Raw genomic sequence first — 27,925 nt, 5'->3', positions numbered from 1 at the left:
TAAAGCAACATAATATATTCAGATATTTATAAGTGTGTTATATTGGAAAATTATAATCTTGTTGGGATTTCTAAATCTTTTGTCATTTGTTTTTTACTTTTCATTCCCTCCTTCTCCATTGTTTGTAATGTTAATTGAATTGTTAATGTTGATTGTTAATATTTAATTGTTTAATCTTCAATTAAAAAAGGAGATTGGATGTTTGAATTTAATTTTAAACAAACATTTATGTTGGAGCTCCCTCTTCTGGTTAAAAGAAATAGAAGTTGGCAGGGAGAAAGCCGAGCTGAAAAATATATTTGAAGCAGGCAAAATAACAATAGTGAGAGACAAACACCTCCAATATCTGATGAAAAAAAGCCTGCAACAGTATAGGCAACAATGCTACTATTGTAAAGTACCCTAATGATGCCTGCTTCATAATAAGTGACCCGATATTGTAATACAAAAAGCAGTGATTTATTAACAGCTTCCTTAGGCATTCTTCCTTAGGCATTTCTTATTCACAGCCATCTTTTTTTGCTTTCTTTATCTGCTTTTGAACTTTGCCCATGTTTCTGTCCTCCCTTCAGTCTGTCATAAATCACATTATCCAATAGCTTCATTCATCTCAACCCAGCTACTATAAACTGAGATCCGGCTCCGCCGATGCTCTGCATGGAATGTCAACGCAGATAGTTGACAACTATATTGTTGCAAGCTTTTCCTTTTCAGGATAAGCGATACAATGGGAAAATAATGAAATAAAGCTGCAAACTCTTCTTCCCACTGCCAGTCCTGTTTTCCCAGCTAAAACAGTGGAAGCCTTTGTACTCTCTGACCTTGATTGTGTGACTTCAGATTTCTCATTACGCAGTTAGTTAGATAACATCATCGGTGCTAATCTGATACAGAATTTGTCCCCTGCTTATATGCAGAAGCTTGCCCTGCCAGCATTGGTGGGAGGTGTGTGGTGTTCTCCTTCATAGTTCCTTGATAAGGGGATTGTTTTCTGCTGAAGGAGCTTCTTGGATGCGAAGCGAAACGAAAAAAAGAGAAAGTAAGTCCAGTTGTCTCTTGAAAAAGTACCTTTGAGACAACCATGTCCTGGATGACTGAGGATCTCCATAGACATTTAGCTCTTCTCTGCCCTCTTTCTAGAAAAGGGCTGTCAAACTCCCGGCCAATGGGGCCGGATACGTCACATGCTGACCACGCCCATGCCCGGTTTAGCGAAGGGGGAGTCCCAATAAGTCATGTGACGCTGCTGTGCCGATGCAAGTTTGATACCCGTTCTAGAATCTCAATATCTGAGCATGTCCATAAGTCCCCTACTGTGTCAAATTCCCAGGGAGGGAGCACCAGAATACTGTAGCAATAGAGGAGGCTAACTAGGCCAAAAAGAACAGGCTATGGTTGTGTCAGCCAGAAACACTGAATAAGCACTTCTCTCTTTACATCCAGAACTGGTTATCTGAATTTTCTTCAAGATAAGAGGTGATTAATTGGGAAGTCCCATACTTTGAAGTCTAAGGGAAAGTCTAAGTTGAAAGGGCAGGCTCAAAGAGCATAAAACTGGGGCTGTCAAGATTGAAGCAATGTCAATGCTGAAGCGATGCATAGCCTAATGATGTTGCTTACATTTTACACACCTTGAAACTTTAAAGGTGGGGAGGGGGTTGGGATGGCTAAGAGGTTAAAGACACTGAGCTTGTCAGTTGGAGAGATGTCAGCCCGGGTTCAGGACCCGAGTGCCAGATGATCTGACGGTGAGCTCCTCTTACTTATCCCACCTCTTGCTGCTTTAGCAGTTTGAAAGCATGGAAATGCAAGTAGATTAATAGGTACCAATTCAGTGGGAAGGTAACAATGTTCCATGCACCTTTGGCATATAGTCATGCTGGCCACATGATCATGGAAAATGTCTTCGGACAATGCTGGCTCCCTCAACCAAGAAACTAAAATGAGCAATACACTCCTCTAGAATTGAACACGACTGGACGGGGGTTAAACCTCTACCTTTACTTTAAAACTGCCTTTGGAAAGTGTTGAAATAAGGGGAGGAAAGCACTAACTGGGATACCCCTAGCTACCTCTTTTATGGTCGGATAAGATTAAAGACAACATCATGGTGCCTTGGGAAAAAAAGATTTCCTGGGAGTGTTTGTCTCATGGTTAAAAGCAAGTAGAGAAAGAACCTCAGAGAAGATTTTTTGCAGTATTTTTTATTTTGATGCATTGTCAATTATTCATAATGCATTAAGCTTAATGGCTTTGTTACATCTACGTTTATTTTTATTTCCACATGTTACTTTACTTGCTGCCTTGCATGGACTTAGTTGTATTAAATAAGCAAGCAAACAAATTCTTACCAGCTCTGTAGAAACCTTATACATATATCCATCATCATCATCTAACGTAATAATTATATATGATCATAATTTTTATTTAACACCATCAAACAACGACTGCCTGTCCTAGGTCCTTGGGAAGAACTTGGATAGAAGTGCCAAATCCAGTGTAAACATTTGGCTGACTATACAACCTACTTATAGTGATAAAGGGACACAAGTGTTTTCTAATGTTTTTCTTTTAAAGGTTTGAATTCATTAAAAACAAACATGACCATAGTGGTCAAAAGGAACAAAAACAATTCTAACATCTTACAGCTAGAAGTTTTCCCTGAAAAAGGGAAAGGTAAACTGTTCACACTGAGCTTTGACAACCTTGGCAAGAGCCGGAGAGCCACAGAAGAAAACCTGGACTTTTCCTTTGTCTTCTTTGTCGATTTTCTGAAAGAGCTGAGAAAGAGAGAAGAAGCCATCAGCAGCTGAAATACATGGTCGCTTTCTTTTTGTTAGCAATTGGCACGGCGATCCAATTGAGCTCTAAGCCGGTCTCTCTAAAGGCCTGTCTCCTCCCTTTCTCAGTAAGACCTCAAAATAGCTCTGTGAAATCCCCCAGCCAGCTGTTTTAATTCTCAGATTCCTGATGCTTGCAACTGGTATTTTTATCTCCATCAAACTATCTTGGGAAAGCAAGTTCATTGAACACACAAAATTTTGCTTTTCTGCTTAAGGCTTCCGTTTGCTGATCCTCATTCCAAGATCTGACTCAGCTGACTGGATGCACCATTCCCCGTGACCTTATCTAGCAGATATATGTGGATGTTAAAAATCTTTCGTTGTCTTTATGAACTGAATTTACAGGAAAAGATCCATGGGTTATTTACAGACTACCAATGTTCTTGACCTGCAGTCTTCCTTTCTTGAGATAACATTTATATTGTTCAAAAATATGTGCCAGAGATTTCATCCATGGAAAAGAGGCCCCCAAAGGGCTCGGAGGGGCCTTCTTTTGAGAGTCAGCACTTTTGCAAGACAAGACATAGCTGGACTGAAAAGCTCCAGGTGGACACTCAATGGCACAAAGTGATACTGAAAACTCTACAATGCCCTGTTATGGTTGTCCCACGTTAGTTTTATGACTATATAGAACATTACCCAGCTCCCGTAAGTTAGCTGAAAAACCTGGGACAGCGTGCCATAGAGTTCTCTGTATCCCTTTGCTTGTGTTAGGGCTACCATTTTTTACCACAGCATCCTTTTGAGGGAGGCTATCCAAAGCGTGTTCGCATGCTTGAAATGTGGCTACTGCCCTCAAAGGGTAGCTTTCAACTTGGCAATAAGCAAAGAAGGGAGACTTTAAAGATGCCACGTGATGTAAAGTGTACACAAATAGGTTCTAATGATTTTGAGAGGTTGGCAAATTCAGGAGGAAGCTTGGTGTGATTTGTTGGATTGTAGCAATTTCTAAAGAGTGAACTGCTGCAACCCTTCCACTCCAACTCCTGCACCCCACCCCCCACCCCCAAGGAAGGAATGCTGAGATCTGAAGGCCTGCCAGTAAGTTGCCATCCCCTCAACTGATGCAACCAGATGTCTGCTTGCAAGAGGATAGCGCAGCTGCACTAAGATCCAGGATAGGTTTTAGCTCTCCAGAGATCCAGGATGTGCTCCTCCTCCTCATGGCACCTTGTGTCCGAAGGGGAAAAAAATCCAGGTAGCTTCAGCAGCTCCATCTAAAGCTAGAATTGACCTGTCTTTGGACTAGGGTTAGATAGGAACTGCTGACAGATGTATAGGCTATCATTATCTTGCCAATTGGTATATTAATCTTTCTTACTGCTTGCTTAAGGGTATACATTATAAAAGATGCTTGTTGCTCCTTGGTTGGGAAGACTTTCTCTTGTCTTATCCCAGCGTTGCTTGTCATTAAAACCTTTTAGTTGGACAATCCAGAAAGGGTTGTCTGGCCATAAAAGGAAGGAATTTCTCCAAGGTGAGATACTAACTTGGAGTCTGGACTGAGCTACCACAAGACTACATGTTTTTAAATGTGGTTTAGAGCAATTGTCTCCAACCTTGGCAACTTTAAGACTTGTGGATTTCAACTCCCAGAGTTCCTCAGCCAGCAAAGCTGGCTGAGGAACTCTGGGAATTGAAGTCCACAGGTCTTAAAGTTGCCAAGGTTGGAGACTACTGGTTTAGAGGACAAACCCACCTGTTTCCAGTCTGGCCTCCCGGGCTTTGTTCTCGTCCTGAGGCCTGTGATTGAGTCTTTCTTTTCTTTTTTTGCAAGTAGATCCAAGGCCATCTGCAGGCCCACAGCCTTCATGTCACTCTTGTTAAGTGCTGAGGTCATGTACAAATGCATCTCCAGGAAACAGGCTGGGAATTGGAAAACCGGGTGGATTTAGCAGACCATATCATGCCCCCCTTCCTTGGATTTCTGTCTTCAGCATTGATGAAAATATGACTATTTACCTAATGGGCAAAACTGTTTGGAGCAAGACTTCCATTCAGGTAGAAAAGCTCAGGTGTGTGTGTTTGTGTTTGTATGTGCATGTGCTTGCAAAAAGCACCTATGCATCGGTGTTGAAACCAAGGATGAGAAGAAGGACTGCATGGACAGGAAGGTGTCTACCACGAGTCCCTCGTCCCCTTGTTTGATATTCCTTGTAAAGTTCAAAAAGGGATGGCTTGCCTAAAGGGAAGAGGAGGGGGGAGGAAATGGAATAAAACTCTGTCTGGATTTTGCCTCAATTTTGTCCCATCTCAAAGCTGCAGAAGCCCTTCCTGCATAAAACACAAAGGGCCCAGGTGGGGATGGGGGCAAAGAAAGACCGGGAGGAAGCAGACACCCACCCGTGGGCTCTTCACTCCCTTGCATGGCTTCCAGCTGGGTAAGCAGGCTGACAAACCACTCAAAGGACTTTTGGTCTCGATTGATCCAGATGAAGTCTACCTGGAGAAAAAAAAGAAGAGGGAATCTCTGTATAGCGATTGCTGTATCCTAGCAACCATTCGCCATTATGATGGCATCGTTATGAACAATCCTTTCATGTATAGCCTTCACAGCAGAGGTGGGTTGCTACCTGGTTCGCCTCGGTTCGGCCGAACCAGTAGTGGCGGTGGCGGGAGGGTCCACCCATCAGCCTGGATGTTTCTGCACATGCACAGAAGTGTTGCACACGCACACAAACAAACCGGTAGTAAATTGGTAAGCAACCTACCACTACTTTACAGGTCTGTGAAGTAAAGGAAAGCTGAAGGAAGACTGTTGGCACAGGAGCAGTTTCACTTAGCAACTGGTTTGTTTAACAACCAAGTTGCCATCCCAATTGGGGTTGCCGTCATTTTATTTATTTACAAATGTAAATACTACTGTACCTTTAAAAACCTCTTTTCCTAGTCTAGCTTTTACAATCAATTAAAAATATTGGAGCAGCTACTTGTTAACGGAGATAAAGTGTTTAGAGCAGGGGTGTCAAACTCTATTTAATTGAGGGCCGCATCAGGGTTGCATTTGACCTGTGGGGGGGCATGGCTGGGGTAGGTGTGGTCAGTTTGACATCATTCCTGTTGGGGGCGACTGTGGTAGCCCAAGTGCTCTGCCAGCTAAAACTGACTCCACAGCTCCTTTTTCGGCTGCGATGACCTCCTGCAACCCTCTGCCAGTGAAAACAAAGCTTGGGAGCCCATTTTTGCTGGCAGAAGCACTGCGGGCGACCGTGTGGGCCATATCTAAGTACCCCAGGAGCCAGATTCAGCCACCGGGCCTTGAGTTTGACATCCCTGGTTTAGAGAATCACTGCACTGCAGCTAAAAAAGGTTAGAGGTCAGGGAAGAGTAGACAGACCTTCAATGGGCACCCAAAAACCCATCCATTGGGCTAGAGGCTAGGCAAGGAGGACTTTCTGGCTTCAGGGGTCATCCTGTAAAGCACCCTCACCTGGAAAGGATCAAGGGCCTCCGATAGTAAGGATGTTCTGAGAGAAGTATTCCTTCAGGCACAATGGCTTCAAGGGCTTTAGAAATGAAAATACTGTTTTGAGGGAATTCAAGACTACTGCTCGGCATCTCACCTTCTGAAGCTTCATATTCTCATCCAAAGAATTACTGCGGCTGCAGGAGGCTTCTTTTCGCATACGATGCCTGGGAAGAGAAATGAGTCAATAAGAAAGAAAGAAAGTAAATAAAACCAAATGCACAGATACAGAATAGATGAAATTTGGCTCAATAGCAGTAACTGTGAGAGGAATCTTGGAATCCAAATGGCAATCACTTAAATATCAGCTAGGGGTGTGCGGCAGACATCAAGAAAGCCAACACAATCCTAGGCTGCATTAACAGATAGAATCCAGATCACCTGAAGAGTTAACACTACCTTATGATGCCTTAGTAAGACCACACCTGGAATACTGCATCCAGTTTTAGTCACTACAATATATAAAAAACACACTGAGACTTTGGAAAGGGTGCGGAGAAGATCAACAAAGATGATTAGGGATCTGGAGGAGAAAACATATGAGGAACAGTGCAGGTATATGGATTTGGGTATATCCAGTCTAGTGAAAAGAAGGACTAGGGCTGATGTGATAGCGATGTTCCAATATTTGAGGGGCTGCCACAAGGAAGAAGGCAGAATAGGCTGATATTAATAAATGCTTTCAATATGTTTTTGTTCACCTGCCATTAAATGCCTGCTTACTCACTAGCCTCAAAATTTGATTCCAATCATTTAAAAGTGCTCCAATTTTTAAATTTATACTAATCATGTTTGAAAAAGCAGCATGCAAAGTTTCATCTTTCTTCTTACATACATACATACATACATACATACATACATACATACATACATATATATATATATACATACATACATACATATATATATACATATATATATACATATATATACATATACATATATATACATTACATATACATATACATATACATATACATATACATATACATATACATATACATATACATATACATATACATATACATATACATATACATATACATATACATATACATATACATATACATATACATATACATATACATATATATATATATATATATATATATATATATATATATAAATGGTTCTGTGTGTGTGTGTTCGATCAATTTCAACCAAATTGGGGTACCCAGATGACTTACTCTCTGGAAACAAATATTGTGGAGGGTAGACACCCCTAAAACCCCTCAGGGTGTGTGTTCTGTTAAGATACAGCCTGTTGTGCCTTAAAATGACTTCTACTGTACTGCTGTAAAATGGCTTCTACTGTGCAACGCAGTGAAGTTGCCATGATAACAGCTTCATGGTACTCCACAAGGGGGCTCCCACTGGTAAGAGGGAAAATCCAACATTAAAAATTACATTTGTTTTGGCCAGTGTTGGGATTCAAAAATTTATACTACCAGTTCTGTGGGTGTCGCTTTGTGGGTGTGGCTTGGCTTGGTGGACATGGCTGGCTGGGTGTGGCAAGGGAAGGATACCGTAAAATCTCCATCCCCTCCCCACTGCAAAATCCCTATTTCCTCCCGATTAGCTGGGACATGGGAGGCAGAGAATAGATAGGGGCAGGGGCAGCCAGAGGTGGTATTTGCCAGTTCTCCGAACTACTCAAAATTTCCATTATGGGTTCTCCCGAACTGGTCAGAATGCTGAATGCCACCCCTTGGTCCAGACATTTTCCCCCTATAAATAAATACCGGGCAACACCAGGTTATCAGCTAGTTAAAACTAAAGACCAACCAAAAGAGAAAACAACATCCTGATACAGCCCCCAAAGTGCTTTTTCAAAAGGCAGTTGGACTTGGTTTCCTCCCCCCTTTGTTTTAGGGAAACAACCAAAGTCCTGTTGTCTTTTGAAAAAACACTTTTGGGACAACCAAGACCTGGATTACAGAGAATCTCCACAGACACACTGGTAGCACAGCATTTTGCTAGAACCTTGGGTCCTAACCTCTTGGAGACCAACCTGAACATGATGCTTTGTAAAATGGAGGCAAAAGGGGTTATGCCGATTCCTGCCGCAATCAACACCGCGTGCTCTGAAGAGAAGATCCGGCGTGTGGAAGTGCCGTAGGGACCATCGATATAACACTGAAGAGAGGAGGGAAAAGGATCGGGTGTGTTTTGACTTGGCAAGGGTGGGTTGTTTCCTTACCAATTCTCCTTGCAGCTAGAAGCTTCTGAACGTAAGGCAGACTTTATAGCTCTATAATGCTCATCTGGAGGCACAGATTACACACACACGCACACAGAGTTTGTTTGTGTTATAAGTTCTTTAGTTCGCAGTACTGGGCAAACAGGCATGACAAAATGACAGGATTCCCCTTGATTGGGCAGGGATGATATCACTTAAAAAAAAATGGTTTCCTACTGTTTTCACTCCAAATAGAGGAGTTAACTAATTCCCATTGCTCAGCCAAATTGGCCTGTGATCTCTTATTGGCCAGACAACTGTTTTTGGTTCTGCCACAGATTATTTTGGTAGCAGGATAGAAATGAACTGATAAAATCCTGTGGGAATAATGTACTTAGAACACTGTAGTTGCTATGGTGGTTCACTGCCTTGACTAGATCTCTGCCAGGCGATTTCAACAGTTGTTCACACCAGCCGCACTGAGTCACAGGACATGTCTAGATTAAGCAAAGGAATATTTGTGCTGCTTGATTCACGGAAAGGGACAGGTGTCCTAGTCCTCAGCATTACAATCTTGCTGAGTTTACAGCCTTTTGCAAAGGAGCTTGAACATTTGCAAAAAATGTGTATGGTGCTACCTTTTTAATGAGACAAATGTTGCAGGAAAATATAATCTTACAGTACTTTTTTCCAAACTTTGAAGGGCTCCCTCCTTCCGTTTCAAATCCCACCTCTTTTTACCCATAAATATCTACAACTCTAAGGACACTCTTTTGGAGTTCTACACACTGCAACCACACAACCCAAATGTCAGAACCTCCTCCTGGTATACAATTGCCCTTCATTCCTTGCCAGGCCATCAAACTGAGAATGCACCTTCTTGGGGACAGAGAGAATTCCAGTGAGGGAAAGCTTACCTTGATGTTACAGAGCCTACGGTTCTTGGTGGGCCTGCCAGAAACCTGACAAAAAGAAAATAGCTTCTACTTTGAAATAGAAAATAACCAATCTCTCCCTCCCCCTCCCTCCCCATCCCTATCCCTCCCTCCCCCCCCTCTCCCCCCCCTCATAGCTTTATGTAAAAAAGTACACAAGAATTCTCTTCCCTGGTTTATGGGCTCACCTCTTCAGGTTCATCTATTACGGTGATGCTGGAATCCTGGATGGGTGTGTATGATACCATTTGGATCATCTCATCTTTAGTGGTTGCCACTGGCAGGTCCAAATCAGAGGAACAAAAGGGACACATCTGCGAAAAGAGTTCATGAAGATGAACTGTAGAATGAGCTGCAGAGCAGCTGTTGGAGGCCAGTGGTGCTACATTACAGCCATTTCTACACAAGGGCAACAGAGTAACAGAGTTGCAAGGGATCTTGGAGGTCTTCTAGCCCTTCCTCCTGCTCAAGCAGGCCACACCTATATATTAGATTTTTACTACCCCTGGTATGCCCAAATATGGGAGGAAGATCACTACTTCCATTCTCTGTCCTTCGGCTCGTCACAAGAGACCATCCAGGCAGAAACCCTTTTTTTTTTTTACTATATATATTGTGTTTGTGCTGATAAATTATATATATATATATATATATATATATATATATATATATATATATATATATGTGTGTGTGTGTGTGTGTGTGTGTGTGTGTGTGTGTGTGTGTGTGTGTGTGTGTGTGTGTATATGTGTGTGTGTGTGTATATGTGTGTGTGTATATATACACACACACACACATACATACACATATACACATACACATATATATATATATATTATCTGTAGCAAGCTGATATTTCTTCAAAACAATACATGCTTATACACAACTTCCCACCACTTCAGATACACAGATTACTGTGCCCACACAGAGAGTGATAACGGACCAAATAAGGAACACAACCACCCCCACCCCCATATATGGTCAAAACCAGAGGTGGTTTTCAGCAGGTTCTGACCAGTTCTAGAGAACCGGTAGTGGGAATTTTGAGTAGTTCGGTAAATACCACCTCTGACTGACCATCCATTCTCTGCCTCCTGAGTCCCAACTGATTGGGAGGAAATGGAGATTTTGCAGTAACCTTCCTCTGCCATGGCCACCAAGCCATGCCACACCCAAAGAACTGGTAGTAAAAAAATTTGAATGCCACCACTGGTCAGAATCTATCCTCCATCCCTCTCCCCCCGTCACAAATGATGAAGTTTCTTGGATGAGAAACCAAATGTTTTATTCTTCTTCCTCAAGGGGAAAAAAACAGTCCGGTTTCCTTTTGAGACAACTATGGCTGGGTGACTGAGAATCCCCACAGACATGATGACCCCAAAGGCCCCGATGGATTGTGTTTTATGAGGTCACCCGATGTGATTTCCCGTAGTTCCCGAGGTGCAGGGGTGGGTTCCTGCCAGTTCTAACCTCTTCTATAGAAGAGGTTCCACAAATCTACCGTGCCGTTTAGAACCGGTTCCAACTCCCTCACCACGCTTGCCCCACCCGCCACTCACTGATTGGCTGGCTCACCAATCGCCCCCCCCCCTTTAAGAGTCCTATCTAAATCTCAAAATCTTAAAGCTGTCAAGTTTGAACACCTTGGGGTTTTTTCTAAAGGGTTAGGGGTGCAAGGGTCTTGTAACTTGACAGCTTTAAGACTTGTGTGCTTCAAATGCCAGAGTTCCTGAGCCAATATGACTGGAGGAGGAATTCTGGGAGTTGAAATCCACAAGTCTTAAAGCTGTCAAGTTTGAACATCCTTGGGGGTTTTTTTCTAAAGGGTTAGGGGTGCAAGGGTCTTGTAATTTGACAGCTTTAAGACTGCACACTTCAATGCCAGAGTTCCTGAGTCAACATGACTGCAGGAGGAATTCTGGGAGTTGAAGTCTACAAGTCTTAAAGCTGTCAGGTTTGAACACCCCTGGGGTTTTTTTCTAAAGGGTTAGGGGTGCAAGGGTCTTGTAACTTGACAGATTTAAGACTTGCACACTTCAATGCTAGAGTTCCTGAGCCAACATTTTGGTTGCTAAGGAAGAGCGTTGTTGCGAGTTTCACCACATTTTACGAGTTGGTCACGCCCACACAGTCACATGACTGCCAAGCCACTCCCACTTGGTCACATGGCTGGCAAGCCGCTCCCACTTGGTCACATGGCTGGCAAGCCACTACCACAAAGCAGGCCACACCTACAGAAGAGGTTCTAAAAAAAATTGAAACCCACCACTGCCGAAGTGGCACAAAAAGCAGTTAGTGTTATTGATGCTACCCCAATCCAGGTTCAGGACAACATGCGGCCAATCCTGACAGTTTTCATCCAGGACAAATTAAGAGCAGAAACTGGGGCTGCAATTCCTTCTTCCACTTTCATCTGCCAGGGATGTAGGGAACAATCACATGTTCTGCTTAGCACTATGGTGAAGCAGGGTTGGTCAACAGGAATCTCCTCCTTTCCTCAGAAACTTTACGGCTGTGATGTCCATTTAACAACCACAAAAAAGGCCTTTATGCCATCTGTGAAGTTGCCCTGCTGCTGATCTGCCTATCAATATTGATGCAGCTTCTCCTTTTTTGATGCAGCACTGACTCACAAGGGTTAAGTTTTGCTGCTTATTGACACAAATAAATGTTATTGAATTGATAACATTGGGGCATGGAACCAGGAAGCAATTCTTCAGATCAGAGACAGTTTGGAGTGACCAGAAACAAGGGCAGATCTGTAATAAGACTGAGCACTGAACTGCATTGTTCAGACTCTCTACCATGCCACGTTAATACAATAGAAAAGAATAGAAAAGAAAAGAAAAGAATTCTTTATTGACCAAGTGTGATTGGACACACACAGAATTTGTCTTTGGTGCAGATGCTCTCAGTGTATATAAAGAAAAATAAAATAGAATACATTCATCAAGAATCATAAGATACAACACTTAGGGATAGTCATAGGTTACTAATAAGCAAATTATACTAGGAAACAAATAAAACAATATAGCAACATGATTATAGTCATAAGTGGGAAGAGATAGGTACTAGGAAGGAAGAGAAGAGAAGAACAATGTTAGTAAATAATTTGACAGTGTTGTGGGGATTAGTTGTTTAGCACAGTGATGGCATTTGGTGGAAAAATTGTCCTTGTGTCAAGTTGTTCTGGTGTGCAGAGCCCTATAGCATAGTTTTGAGGGTAGAAGTTGAAACAATTTACTGTATGCCCAGAATGCGAGGGGTCTGTAGATATTTTCACAGCCCTCTTTTTGACTGGTGCAGTGGAAGGCAGGTTGGTAGTAATTGTTTTTTCTGCAGTTCTGAATATCCTCTGAAGTCTGTGTCTGTCTTGTTTGGTTGCAGAGCCAAACCAGACAGTTATGAAGGTGCAGATGACAGACTCAATAAGTCCTCTGTAGAACAGAATCAGCGGCTTTTTGGACAGCTTGAGCTTTCTGAGTTGGCACAGAAAGAACAGTCTTTGTTGTGCTTTTTTGATGATATTTTTGAAGTTAGGTGCCCATTTTAAGTCTTGAGATATGATAGAAGATAGACACTTGAAGGTCTCTATTGTTGATACTGTGTTGTCTAGTATTGTAAGAGGTGGTAGTATAGGAGGGTTTCTCCTAAAATCTACCACCATTTCTACGGTTTTGAATGTATTTAATTCAAGATTGTTTTGGTTGCACCACAACCAATGTCTTCTCCAAGAATCCAGGTTCAGCTCAGTCAACTCTACTGGGGCCAATATGGTATGGTATGAGGGAATGTGTCTTTTTTTTCTCTTTTTTTTACAAACTTTGAAATATATAAAGCTTTACTTTTTATTGAATTTTAGCTTTTTGTATTGGGTTTGTGTTGGTCACTGAGTAAGACTAGTTGTCTTTTTCAAAACCGACAGTCCCAATCCGATTGTGGGAGAAATCAAAGGCCACCTCCTTGAGCCCATTCCCACGAAACACTGGCTTCATAAGGAAAGCCCAGGTGTCATGTCAGAGCATGAGTCGGAGGCTAAGTGGCTATGGAGGACAGTGTCAAGTAGCTGTAAAGGAGGGGAGGCATACAGTGCAACCAAAAGCAGCCCTGGAAGCCAAGCAGATCCTAGCTTTTGATCCTATTGTCACCAGGGTCACAATCGAAGTGCATAAGCAGGGATTCCATCAGCAGAAAAGCACCATTTCAACAAGGTCAGATGAAATAAGCCAGGCAGCCTCGTGTGTAAGAAGGGGATGAGATGAGAGATGACTGCAACGGTGCAGATGTCCTTAAAATAGCGAGCCATTGGGTGATGTATGGATAAACCCCCTATTCAGCATACACAAATTCCAAAAGGGAGGATGCTGGACAGGCAGGGTCAGGGGTGAAATTCAGCTGGTTTCTGACAGGTTCTGGAGAACCAGTAGCGGAAATTTTGAGTAGATCAGAGAACTGGCAAATGCCACCCCTGACTAAGTGGGGAGGGAATGGAGATTTTGCAGTATCCTTCTCCTGCCATGCCCACCAAGCCACGCCCACAGAGCCGGTAGTAAAAAAATTTGAATTTCGCTACTGGGCAGGGTGGATTTGCACCAGCAGTGAGTCTCTCAGAATCCCATCTCAGACACTCTTCCACACAGAGAGCACCCTCCCTCCCTCATCTTTATTCATCCTGAAACGTCTGCTTTCCAGATGTTCTTTCAACAACAGGTCCCAATTTCTAAAATGATTCTTTTCTTTTTTTTCAATCACTCTTGGCTATAAAAGATGTTGCTCTATGGCTGGATTTTGTTTTTGTTTTTACCTGATTTCATTTGTCTTAAGTCTGTGTGAGGCTTAATATCTAGTTAATATTCCAGTTAACACCAAGCTGGGGGAAGATAATCTGCCAAGTCGATCTTAGTAACAGATGAGCCAGTAACAAGAACTAGAAAAATTAACACATAGAGAGCATTTTAAACCAAACCTGCAGAAAATTTGAGAGTCTGTTCTTGTTCCTTGATCTTCTGGCCACTGACAATTTGGGGTTGTCTTCCAAGGGCTCCTGAAAGTTCCAGAAGTACTCATGTAACCGGTAGGTCCATTGTCCCAGGGATCGAATGTGCAACCAGATGGTATCTTTGAAGAGAAGGAGAAGACTGAATGAGGTCTTCTTGATTAAATTAGTAGGCTGAAGCACAGCCATCACCGAGATTAGTATAAAGTAACAATATGGACTGGAATCCGTTTTCTGGAGGTGGCAAGATCAGGGTAGGGTATAGAGCAGAGCTCTCCAACCTTAGCAGCTTTGAGCCTGGAGCAAAGCTGGTTAGGGAATTCTGGGAGTTGAAGTCCTCCAGACGTAAAGTTGCCAAGATTGGAGACCCCTGGGATAGAGCAGGCAAGGGAAGGGATAAATCAAACCTTTGAACACTTTGCTTTCCATTCACCCAAGACCCCTGGAAGACATCATTGAGACATAGGGGGTTCCCAGTGTCAAATGCGGTAGGGCTACCTTGAGTTTTGTGTTGGGGGTTCAATAGAGCCAGTTTTGAATCTCAAGCTCAGGCAGCAGCCACCAGCCAGCCCATCGTCTATGTCCATTTCTGGGGAGTCAGATCTGACCAAATGGACATGCAGCTTAGCGATCTCATATCTGTATGACTGCCATGTGCTCTAAGCAGGCTATCTTTAAACCATCTTCAGAAGTTACAGCTGATACAGGATGCTGCTGCTTGTATGACCAGGGGCTGCACTGCTTTCCAGTTTACTTGAGGATTCCTTTCAAAGACTCCCAGCAAGTGGCAGAAATTGCCTGATCTGGGCTGGTTTTAAAAACTCAGTGAGATTAGGTCTGAAAGCCATTGGCTGAGAGATCTTTGAGAATTTCATTTTTTTAAAATATATAATTTTTAATAAAAAATGTTTAAACAAGACATAAAAGCTTGAACAAATGAAAAACAAAAGGGCAAGAAAAGAAAAGGTTGAAGAAAAAGAAAGTTGAAGAAAGAAAATATAAAGTGGCTTCCATTATTCTTCATGGCAATGGTAAATACAAACAATATACCTCCCATCTCTAAAGTTACACCATGTTACTCTTACTCCTATAATGTTACTTATATAATCATCAAAACCATAAGTAACAAGTTCATTTCACTCCCAGTTTTACACAAAAAAGTCCATAAGAGATTTCCAGTCACCAATAAAGGTAGAAGCTGTCTTTACTCTAATCAAAGAAATCAATTTATCCATTTCGCTCAACTTCCCCAACCATTCCTCCAGAGTGGATCGTTACACTGCAGTTGATGCTCCAACACAATTTGACGTTGGTCAATGGAGGTTGGGGTCACCCATCATAGCACCATAAGCCAGGAGGTGCTGGGTAGCTCAACGGGCATTCAAGGCATCCCATTTCTCAGCATCCAGAGTGGTCTGGGAACGGAGGGTCAGAAAGTCCAGAAGAGAATGGAGCCACTGCTTTTGACACAGAGGACTCCATTCCCTGGCAGATGCTCCTGTCAAGGCCAAAGCCCTGGACTTGAGAGGCATGCAGCTGCCCTTCAGATGGTCAGTCCCCTACCTGGCTGCTCTGGAGCACTGCTGATAGTGAAGGGGTGCCACTCATACCGGGCAATGACCGGAATGTTCAGGTACACATAGTCGCCAGGTTTGTAGTGGAAAAAGGGGGGCCTCTGAATCACCAAATGAGTCACCTGGATTTTAAAAGAAATAACATGGGGACACATGTGGTTTCTTCTAGTAAGGATTCATTGGGCAATTAGGGAAAAGGCCTAATTGTTCCTTTTCTAGTATCACCAGCAAGTTATCTATGCTGATACCCATTTCTCTTTACTTTGCCATTTGTGGAACCCACCTTGGAGGGTAGAAGGTTGACTTCCACAATGTACAGCCCACCGACCCGTGACAAAGTGGCTGCAAAGGCCTTCTCTCCCAGGAAGAGAGACCCAGGGATCACAAACCACTTCCAGAAATTAGCACCGTGAACAATCAGCAAAACCCAGATGGGGATGTAGAAAAGGTGAGTCCAGTAGAAGACCTGCGGGTGACAAAGGAAGGGGCACATTTTGGAGAGCAAAATGAAGTTAGGCCGATGGAAGTTGCCGTTGTCACAGTCAGTCTGTGCAATCCTCTTGCAGCAGCTAACCAGGTAGTCCGCTGTTTCTTCAGTTTCTTTGCAGAGGCAGCGCTTGCCCTCTGTTGCTGTCTTCTCAATTCTAGCTTTGTATGATTATTGGCCACATAGCCAGGTAGTAGTTTAAACTGCGTTGGCATTTTCAGCCACCTATTGAATCTTTCCCAAGGATAGGCAAGTTGTAAGCTGTTCCAAATAAAGCTGCCTCTTTTAATGGACCGATGGTGATTTTATCAATGCCAAAGGTCTTCAAGTGATGCTCCAGAAATTTTGGTGGTATTATTATTATTATTATTATTATTATTATTATTATTGTTGTTGTTGTTGTTGTTGTTGTTGTTGTTGTTGTTGTTGTACAATTGTATCACAGCGGCCAGTTGTTTCGCCGGATTTGGCATTGGTTACTAGTCGGGCCCCACCCAGGGGCCTAGGACGTCGTAACGTATTTTCGTAATATGCGTGCAGATCCAAGCAGTGAGGCTTTTTGCATTTGACTGATGGTGATTTTGTCAATTTTTAACTGTTTTAAATGTAATTCCAGTGCTTTTAGAATAGCACCCAGTGTGCCAATTACCACTGGAATTATCACTGCTGGTTTGTGCCATAGTCGTTGGATTTCGATTTTTAAGTCCTGTTATTTTGCGATTTTTTCATGTTCCTTCTCGGCGACCCTGCTATCACCTGGTATTGCGATGTCTATGATTGTGACCTTATTTTTCTCAACCAGTGTGATGTCTGGTGTATTATGCGCCAGTATTTTGTCCGTTTGTATACGGAAATCCCACAAGAATTATTATTATTATTATTATTATACAATTGTATCACAGCGGCCAGTTGTTTCGCCGGATTTGGCATTGGTTACTAGTCGGGCCCCACCCAGGGGCCTAGGACGTTGTAATGTTTATTATTATTATTATTATTATTATTATTATTATTATTATTATTATTATTATTATGGTTAGTCATACAATCAGCCAGTTGTTTAGACTGGATTTGGCATTTTTATCCACCTATTGAGTATCTTTGTCAACTCAAGAGGAGGCCTAGAACCCACCGTCTCCATCAAGTGAGCTTTCTTGGTTTGGCCATCATGCTTTTTCCAAGGCTGCATTTTGCTGCTAAGGCCTTGCTTTGGCAAAACATCTGGCTCTCTTTCTGGATAGGTAGGCATACTAGCAAGCAAAGTACTGTGCAAATGGGGAGACTATTGGGACTAACGGGGACTCTGGGGAGTGATGCTCATCTCCATTTCAAGGCCATTGAGTCAACACAAGGCCATGTGGCCATCATGACATCAGGGAGCACTGTTATCTTCCCACCGAAGTGGTGGTACCTATTTATCTATTCACATTTGCATGCTTTGGAAGTGCGATGTTGGCAGGAGCTGGGATGAGGATGGGAGCTCACCTCATTGTGTGGTGTTTGGGTCTTGAACCTGGACTGCCAGCTTTCCAGCCAACAAGCCCAGTGTCTCAACCACCATGCACCACCCTTTGCGGGATGAAAAAAGGGCAAAATAAGCAAAGAAGGCAAGGGAAGGCTGAGCATGTCACCTCAAAATGACCACTCCTGCGGACCAAGGTAGTGGAACACACGAGCATCAGGGAAGTGAGGAGCTGCAGGAGAAAACCCGTCAGAGAGGCAGTTCCATGAATCCATCCAATGCCAGGGCGGGTGGTGAAAAGGTATTCCCAGAGACGATACCCTCCTTTGGCCTGAGACAGCCTCACTAGGATGAAGGGAAAGACTGGATAAGTAACTCCTTAAAACAGCCTTTTGCATTATGGAGGCAATGCTGGATTGCTCAGGTGTGGTGGCTCCCGGTCCATTTTGGGTCCTAAATTCAGAATGCTGTTTCTGACTATTAAAACCTTCATGTCTTAGGACCAGGTGCTTAAAAGTTTTGCTGGCTACCAGTTAAACATATTATTAGCAGGACAGATCACATTTTAAGTGAGACAGGGACTTCTTTGTAATGGCACCATAGCTGCTAGAGTCAGAGAGATCCCCTCTTGTTTTAGAGGTGAGGTAGAGGAAGATGGAAGGGAGAAGGAGAGAGGGTAGGAAGGGGAAGAGAGGAGTAGGGGAGAGGAAAGGGAAGATGGAAGGAAAGGAGAGAGGAAGGAAGTAGAGAAGGAAGGGAGGGAGAAAAGAAAGAGAAAAAGAAGGTGGTGTCAGAACAGGGGGATGGTAAACAAAGCAACCCAAACAGTATGTTATAAATGGAATGACAAATGTATAAGAATGATGAATGTAAAAAAGAATAATAACTATGTGAATGTATACCTATAATTGTATATGGAGAACAAAAAATAAACAACTTTTTTTAAAAAAAAAACAACCTTGGTTTAGAAATTTTAGACCCTGCCTGAACTTGCTATAACTTTGTGTTGTTTTTAGGCATCCGTGGCTAAATGTATTTTTATTTTTCTATTTCTATTTTAAATATGTCATAATTTTTATAAAGTGCTCTGGGATAGCAATGAAAGCAATTAAATAACAGAAGAAAAACAATATGAAACAGAAAATCTGAGCAGCATTTACCAAAATTGATGATGTGAGCTCCCATGTGGAGGAGAGTTAGAGCACCCACTATGTATCCCATCAGCTGATGCAGGATGACGTTCAGGTCCAGGGGCAAAACTTTAGCTATCCAGGTGGTCCTTAGCCAGGTGAGAGATCGGCGTAACATCAACACCTGGGGACGGCAGGGCGGATGGGGGGAAGAAAACAGCTGAATTGAGAGGGGCAGAAATGTTCATCCTTCTTTAAAAAACGATGCATGCAAAGCCATCATTCTGGTGGCTTTGAGCAAAAATGGGCCATTGCAAAGTTATAATTTAAAACAAAGCTTGGATTTCCTACTGAACAGCAGTTGCAATGCTGTTTTCCTCCGGAAGCCCTTCTCCAACTTTCCCTGATCACCGGCCTTGACCGGTTGGGATGTGGGATGCAGCCCCATTCCTCACCAGTATGAATGCGCAGTTGAAGTTCAGGCACTGCCCACAGCCTCTGGCCACCACGATCCAAAGGCCAGAGCCAGCCTGCTTTAGGGCAGCCAAGGTGAAGAGGATAATGTTCACACATGCATAGCTACCCAGCAGAAGAAGCTTGTTCTTGTTGTTGTACCAATATACAGGACTCAGGATGTGTGGGATTTGGCTCTTCCGGGGAGCTGTGGGCGGCTTTAGCCAACTTGCAGCACTGAAAGAGAAAGGAGAGAGGAGCTAGTGAAGTTTTCAGGGCTTTTCAACATCCAGAGGGATACAGGAAGACTCAACACACAGAAGCCCAAAGGCTACTCTTCCCCTAAGTGCAGGGCAGGAAGCCATTCCTGAAGTCTTACTGATTAAGATTTAATAAATAAAAGCCCATGTTTTCTTGGCACATGTAATCTGGTTGATTAATATTCTTAGGGGTTGTAATGATACACAGATATATCAGGGGTGGATTTCAGACGGCTTTACTGCCGGTTTGCTCGTGCGCACGTGTGCATATGTGCACTGGATGCATGCTGTGTGCACATGCGCAGTTCAATGGAAATTGTTCTGCGCATGCACAGAACTAAAAAAAGAGATGCCAATGACGGTGACAGGGGAACCAGTACGGGGGCGTGGCCAGCCTGGTTTGCTGCCGGCTCTGCGACCCAGGCTGTCATTCCACTACTAGTTCAGCCAATGGTTGTGGAGGTTAGCATGCTGTATGAAAGCTTTCAACATGAGACGCTAGCTTTGGACTTCCAGGTTGTTCAACCTGATCCTGGCTGCAGAATTCCCCGGCTTCAGTCCCTTCTGTAACAGTTGTGATGGCTTTCTCCCAGACTCTGAAAAGGGAGCTTTCAAAGCATTCCTGAAACCATCCTAATGGATTTTATTAGGCTTCTTTCAACCTCACCAAATGAGTTGCTGCCATTCCAGGGTGAGAAAAGGATTCACTTATAGGTTGAAAAGGAGTGGCTGATTTCCAGTTACTGTTCTACAGGTACTATTAGCAAGAGGGTCTTGTTCCCCCTCAAGGCATCACTACCCTTCAGACACTATAAGGGTCCAATCCAATCATCTATGTTGCATTTAGAAAGAGGTGCCACTTCAGTCCCAGGTCCAGCTTCAAGGGGCAGTTCAGTCAAAGCTTCCTGCCAACATCCCCTTCTCCCCACATCCCAAAACTCCCCTTGGGGATGTTTCTCAGATTAAGGAACAAGCAATTGGATAACAGAATACCAGAACAACAGATTTCAATGACTTCTCTCTTCACCTGCACTCCAACTACCAAAGCTGTCATGGTAGTGAAAAGATGATTGCTACAAGATAGCACCTTAGGTGACAGAAACTCAGCCCAGGACAAATACACTATATTGCCAAAAGTATTCGCTCACCCATCCAAATAATCAGAATCAGGTGTTCCAATCACTTCCATGGCCACAGGTGTATAAAATCAAGTACCTAGGCATGCAGACTGTTTTTACAAACATTTGTGAAAGGATGGGTCCCTCTCAGGAGTTCAGTGAATCCCAGCGTGGAACTGTGATAGGATGCCACCTGTACAACAAATCCAGTCGTGAAATGTCCTTGCTCCTAAATATCCCACAGTCAACTGTCAGCTGTATTATAAGAACGTGGAAGTGTTTGGGAATGACAGCAACTCAGCCATGAAGTGGTAGGCCACGTAAACCCGTCCAACATCAGTGTGTGACCTCACAAATGCACTTCTGGAAGAATGGTCAAAAATCCCCATAAACACACTCCTGAACCTTGTGGACAGCCTTCCCAGAAGAGTTGAAGCTGTTATAGCTGCAAAGGGTGGACCAATGTCATATTGAACCCTATGGATTAGGAATAGGATGTCACTTACAGTAAATTCAAATGCGAGTAAAGGCAGGTAAGCGAATACTTTTGGCAATATAGTGTATATAACTATCAGAAACCAAAAGGAACGGATGAACCAGCTGAAGTTTGTCAATCATCTTCATGATCCTGATAGGTCCATAGAACTGGGATGGCACAGAGCATGAAATGTCCTTCATCGGAAATGACTGATGTTGACTGGATTCAAAATACCTGATTGTTAAATTCTCCATGATTTCTGGAAAACGCTGCAGTTCCCCTCGGAGCTCCTCAAAGGTTATGGATCCACTGTTATCAGAGTCTGCTGACTCAAAAAGAGCCATTGTCAGGTGATCTAGCTTCTCTTCAGGCAAAGATATTGAGCTCTCTTTCAGGCATGATTTTAAGACCAGGCGTAATTCATCGGGTTCAATGGAGCCGCCACCTGTAAGAAAACAAATCCGCTTGGCTTGGTGTAAGTTCCTATAACAGTCCGTCCTTGATCTGGGGGGTGAAAACTTACACCCCTCAGAGAGGGCCCGCAATTTGGGGGTCCTCCTGGATTCACAGCTGACACATCTGTCGGCTGTGACCAGGGGGGCCTTTGCCCAGGTTCGCCTGGTACACCAATTGCGGCCCTACTTGGACCGGGGGGCACTTCAAATGGTCACTCAGGCCCTTGTCACCTCAAGGCTCAATTATTGCAATGCGCTCTACATGGGGCTACCCTTAAAAAGCGTTCGGAGACTACAGCTAGTCCTGAATGCACCCGCGCAAGCGATATTGGGTATACCGAGATACACTCATATTACACCTGTCCTCCGCGAGCTGTACTGGCTGCCAATTGGTCTCCGGACGCAATTCAAGCTGTTGGTTATTATCTTTAAAGCGCTTCATGGCTTAGGACCAGCCTATCTGCGAGACCGCCTACTGCCACACACCTCCCAATGGCCGATAAGATCCCACAGGGTGGGCCTCCTTCGGATACAGTCAACCGGACAGTGTCGGCTAGCAGGCCCCCGGAGGAGAGCCTTCTCTGTGGCTGCTCCGACCCTGTGGAATCAGCTACCCCCAGAGGTCCGGACCTCACCCACTCTCATGGCCTTCAGGAAAGCCGTTAAAACCTGGCTGTTCTGGCAGGCCTGGGGCTGTTGACCTTAGTGTTAAGGTCCAGCCCCAATTAGAACGTATGTGTGTTGTGAATTTTAAATTATTTTTTTATTTTGCTTTTCTTTTTTCTTCTTTCATTGTAAGCCGCCCGGAGTCCTCCGGGATTGGGTGGCCTATAAATTTAATAGATGAAATGAAATGACAGGTTTTATGTGCTCACCTGCTGCCTCTGTGGCCCGGTTCATGGTACTGGTCTGTGTCCCAAGGGTTGGGGACCTCTACTCTAGATTAAACTGGGACCTATTCTTTATACTCTTTGCATAGTATTTCAGAATCAATCGTCTTTCCCCAATAGAGTCTAACTCCTTGCTGATCTTACAAATGAGCAGCCTATCTCATAATCTAGGTATGATGAAGGTTTAGTCCAGTATTTGAAGATTTCTCTCAGATACAGAGATCACAATCAGAACTTTTTGTCGTTGAGAGTTGACAAGGGTTTCTGCATCAATTGATAAGTGGCATTTCTTGAATTTTTCAGTGTTCATTACTCAAAGGCACTAGATCTGCTGATAAAAATACACAGCTGTAATACCATCCCAGATACAAAAGTAGGAGCGCTGGAGGCTATTCTAGGAGGCACAACTGTTGGCAGCCAAACAAGGGCCTGGAAAGCAAAATCTCATTTTGATAAAACACGGATTATCGGATTCATCCGTTTGGAATTTTACCATCCACATCGTAGACCTGAAAGAGGAACCGGAGCTTGTCGGTTTCACTCCCATGGATCAGCAGTTTTAAGGTGTTCAGGAGCTCATCCAGGCTGATGGTTCCACTTTCATCGGAATCAAACAAAGCGAAGAACCGGTCACCAAAAAAAGACTGTGAGAGAGGAAGTTGGAGAAGGTTTGAGAAGTTAGAGGTGAGGCTCCAGAAGTTTCTATTGTCTTGAGGCTTTGATTTAGAAATAAGTGATCCAATCTCTGAAACACTAAATGACAGGGGTTATGTTCATTATTGACCATGATAAATACAACTGTATAAACCTGCCTTGAGATTTGTTTGTGGAGATTCTCAGTCATCCAGGTCACAGTTATCTCAAAGGTGCCTTTTTTTTCCTCCTTCAAAAGGCAACTGGACTGTTTTTTTTCCTTGTGGAAGAAGAAGAAAATGTTTTGCTTCTCATCCAAGAAGCTTCATCAGTTCTGGGAAGGATGTAAGGATAGGTACTGACAGTTGAGACTGGATGGTGGTGGTGGTGGGGAATGGAAGAATCGATTCCTTTGACATTGCTTGTTTTCTTGCAGACGTTTCATTACCCAAACTGGGTAACACCATCAGTGCTAGTAAGGAGCACTGTTTGCTGTCAGTTTTTATATTTAGTGGCTTGTGTTGGTGGGGGCGGTCTTAGAGATTCTTGGATTGAGCTGTTTGATGTTTGCTTCTTTCTTCCTTACATTATGTGTTGTAGATTACTCCTGTTTTTTTCTTCTGGAGTTGTTGGGTCTTTTGGTCTGCTTAGGATGTTTTGAAGGGTTTTAATTAAGCCAACTAACCTTAGTTAAACCAACTAGTGGGCTACTTCTGGGTGGTTGAAGTAGCCTGCTGGTGGTTTCTGAGATATTCTGAAATATTCTTAATGTATGGTAGTATAATTCTTTTTAGGGTTTGGGTTGGTTGTGCTATATACAGTCCATACATCAAGAATATCTCACAATATCTCAGAAACCACCAATAGTACTTAGACTTACATACTGTTTTACAGTGCTTTACAGCCCTCTCTAAGAGGTTTACAGAACCAGCTTATTGTCCCCAACAATCTGAGTCCTTGTTTTACTGACCTTGGAAGGATGGAAAGCTGAGTCAACCTTGAGCCTGGTGAGATTTGAACTGCCAAATTGCAGGCAGCCAGCAGGCAGCAGAAGTAGCCTGCAGTACTGCATTCTAACCACTGCTCATCAGACTACTACAACCACATGGAATCAGCATAGCACACGAGCCAACTAAAACTACTACAATGTAAGAATTGCAACAACTACTGTGTAGGACAAACAGGCAGAAGACTGGCAGAATGCATTCACGAATACCAACTAACAGTCAGAAGACATGAAAAATCTTTAATTTCACAACATATAGATAGATTTAATCATAGTCTCAATTGGGAAAATGTGACCATCCTAGACCAAACCAAGTCCCCAAACACCAGGGAATTTCTAGAAGTCTGGCATGCTGACAAATCAGCCATCAATAGACGCATAGATATTAACAACATCTATTGACTATGCAAAAGAGACAATCAGCCGCCCCAAAAAGGAACAGAAAGACCCAAGCATCTCTCTATCAGCAATCAGCACCCAGATCAGCATAGATTAACTCCAAGGTTAACGTTTGACCAAAAATCAAATAAATAATACCTCAGTCAAGAAACTGCCAAATACCCAACAGCAAACAGCCCAGTCAGAGAATATCTAAGACCATCCCACCAGAGCTGACATTGGATAGGCTATAAAACTGACAGCAAATAGCTCTCCTTACTAGCACGGAAGGTGCTACCTAGTTTGCTTAATGAAACGTCTGCAAAAAAACTACCAAGCTCAGAGAGCAGCAGGAGGGGCACTTCATGTCGACCTGGAGCCAGAAATAGTCTCCTTTATTAGAATTGATTGTGGGAGGGGGGTAATAAAAGGATGATATTTCTTTGCAGTCATCTGATCATTTGCTCTGAGAGCTTTTGAGGCCATTTGAGGGTTTACCTGTGCCCTCAATATCACCTGAATCAGGGTGCAATTGGTTGTGGGATCTTCTTGGAACAGCTGCAAGGACCGTGTTGTAAACTGGAGATAGGTGGTATCTATCCCTCCCCCTCTGTTGAGGGAGGGGTGTTCAATTCCAACATAGATGGATTCCTTCCAATCCCCCTCCCCGCCATCAGAACTGGTGAAGTTTCTTTGATGAGAAGTGAAATGTTTTCTTCTTCTCCCGCAAGGAAAAAACAGTCCAATTGCATTTTGAAGAAAAAATTGCACCTTTAAGGTGCTTTTTTGAGGCTTGTAGTATATGTTCCAGACAGATTAACAACTATAGCTCTCTAGTCTAAGAATGCAAACAAATGAGAAAGGCAGATGTATTAGTCAAGCATCTATATACGGATAAAACTCTTGTCTCTGTAAGTGGCTGAAACAGGGCACACGATAGGCCAAAAGATTTTCAACAAACAGGCTAAGTCACAAAATGCACCCAAAATCTAGGACTCATGACTTCCGTGGAATTGAAATTTCATAAAACTTTTTATGACAAAAATTGTCATAAAGGATTTTATGACATAATACAAAATGTCAAAAAATAATTCCTGTGGCTCACTGCTAATGTTTAACATATATTATGTATATAACATATATTAGGCTTCCTTCAAGGCAGATGCATCTCTGAATACCTCCCAGAATTTTTAAGAATTCTTTCAGTCCCGTAGAAGTTCTCCCTTTGTTGAAGGCGTTGAGGAATAGTGAGGAAACCTCCCTGAAATGGTGAGCCCAGCAGTCACAGGTTGCCTAGTATTAAATTAGAGACTCACAGAAAAAGCTTGAGTAGAGTCCAAATCAAGATGAAAAAACCTGCCTCATGTTTTAAACCCCTCCTATTCCGTGTGTTCCTCAACTCTCTTGACTTTCCATCTGAGTGGTCCTTCGTTCCCTACTCTAAGGCTTCTTGGACTTCCGCTAAGATCAATGGTAAATTGATGGAGACTCTGCAAAATGCTTGTATTTTCTGTGAATTATAGATGGGCACTTCCCCACATTTTTATGTTTTTGGTTAATTGTTTTAATTATTTCAATATTTTAATATAAGTGTCAAAGTTGTTTTAACTTGTGAGCTGTTCAAAATCACATAAGTGAGATAGGCAGCTATAGAAATTGGAATAAATAAATAAATGTTTTAAAAAACCTGTCGTCCCCCCCCCCTTCGATAGGTCTCTCGACTTTAAGTAGCGTATCAAATGCATGGATCAATTCTTCAATTCTATCAAGGAAGAGAGGAAATAAAATATTGCTGTACGTTTTGCTTGCAACAGTGGTCATTCCGAGCTGGGGCACATCTCTGTCACCCACACAGCTCAGTCAGACACAACTTGCCTCCTTCACTTTAAGTGCTGTTTTGAATTGTTCCAAGTTGATTTCTTTATTGTCACCAGCAATATTCTCAAACTGCTTGGCTACCCACATGAGCCACTTTGTGTTGTCTTCCAGGTTCATGGTTGTTAGTCCTACAAGATAGATAACAAAATAACAGAGTTGAAAGGGACCTTGGAGATTTTCTAATCTAGTCCAATCCCCTAAAGAGTTTTGGGAAGCAGGAGACCCTAAACCAACCTCTTTCTTGAAATCTTCCAGAGCTGAACCAACCACAACTTCTGAAGGTAAGCCATTCCACTAATTAATTGTTCTTACTTCAGGACATTTATCTTTACTTCTAGGTTGAATTTCTCTTTCATAAGTTTCTATCCATCACTTCTTGTCCTGTCCTCAAATGATTTGGAGATTAGATTGACCGCCTCCTTTCTGTGCTACCCCCTGAAATAGAAGACTGCTGGTATGTTACCTAGTCCTTCTCTTTGCTAGACCAGACCAGTTCCTGCAATCATTCATATGTATCAGCCTCCAGACTCCTAATTGTTTTTGCTGCTCTTCTCTGCAATCTTTCTAGTCTCAACATCTTTTTTGTACCCTGGTGACCAGAACTGGATGCAGTATTCCAAGTGTGGTCTTATCAAAGCAGTATGTAGGGGTATTAATAGTTCTCATGATATTGATAGTATCCCTCTGTTGATGGAGCCCAGGATTCAATTGCCTTTTTTGGCAGCTATAGCATACAGCACACTGCCGGCTCAGTGGTTGTCTACTAGGACTTCTAGATTGTTTTCACAGCTCTTGCTGTTGAGCCATCTTTATTACTCTTGTGCATTTGGTTTTCTTACCCAAGTTTAAAATCTTACTTTTCTCACCACTGAATTACGTTTTGTTGGCTAGGTTCCAGCGTTCAAATCAGTCAAGATCTTTCTGGTTCTTGAGCTTCTCTTCTAAAGTGTTGTCTATTCCCCCCAGCTTGGTGTCATCTGAAAATGTGATGGGTTTCCCTTTTATCTCATCTAAATTGTTTATACAGTAAAGATGTTGAAGAGTACTGGGCCTAAGAAGAAGCATGGGGTACCCCACTTCAGTAGATGTGCTATAGTTCTGTTGAGGACCACACATCAAGTGCAGTTTGTCAGTCAGTTATGAATCCATTTGCTGGTGATGCGGTCCATCCCACATCTTATCAAGAAGTACAGGCTGTAGTCTACTTTGTCAAATGCCTTATCAAAGTCCAAGTCCAACCTTAGCCACTTGAAAATGTATGGACCTCAATTTCCAAAAATTAAATTCTTATTGCAGAATAAGAGTGA

General features: G+C 42.9%; 1 protein-coding gene across 2 annotated transcripts; it reads right to left on the bottom strand.

Moving 5' to 3' along the window:
- Positions 1-2,296: 2,296 nt before the first annotated feature.
- On the bottom strand, positions 2,297-26,735 carry NOX5 (NADPH oxidase 5). 2 transcript variants are annotated; one of them, XM_087703644.1, is made up of 16 exons: positions 26,616-26,735; positions 23,217-23,367; positions 21,613-21,823; positions 19,525-19,759; positions 19,100-19,253; positions 18,109-18,284; positions 16,277-16,459; positions 15,983-16,115; positions 14,390-14,541; positions 9,633-9,737; positions 9,406-9,450; positions 8,321-8,445; positions 6,407-6,476; positions 5,187-5,286; positions 4,543-4,709; positions 2,297-2,780 (listed from the first exon to the last, which is right to left on the bottom strand). In XM_087703644.1, the coding sequence occupies exons 1-16, from the start codon at positions 26,733-26,735 to the stop codon at positions 2,649-2,651; spliced, it is 2,259 nt and encodes a 752-aa protein (XP_087559770.1). In that variant the 3' UTR covers positions 2,297-2,648. The 2 variants fall into 2 exon arrangements, 1 of the variants encoding a protein (XP_087559770.1); XR_015695339.1 differs by lacking the exons at positions 2,297-2,780; positions 4,543-4,709; positions 5,187-5,286; ... (10 more) ...; positions 21,613-21,823; positions 23,217-23,367 and adding an exon at positions 24,504-25,130 and having other exon boundaries at positions 26,616-26,721.
- Between the last annotated feature and the right edge of the window lie 1,190 nt (positions 26,736-27,925).

Source organism: Thamnophis sirtalis, unplaced genomic scaffold (assembly GCF_051295495.1).
Source record: "Thamnophis sirtalis isolate CommonGarterSnake01/CBP01778 unplaced genomic scaffold, rThaSir2_p1.2 scaffold_2, whole genome shotgun sequence".
Taxonomy (NCBI): Eukaryota; Metazoa; Chordata; class Lepidosauria; order Squamata; family Natricidae; genus Thamnophis; species Thamnophis sirtalis.
This window is presented reverse-complemented; position numbering and strand designations above follow the sequence as displayed.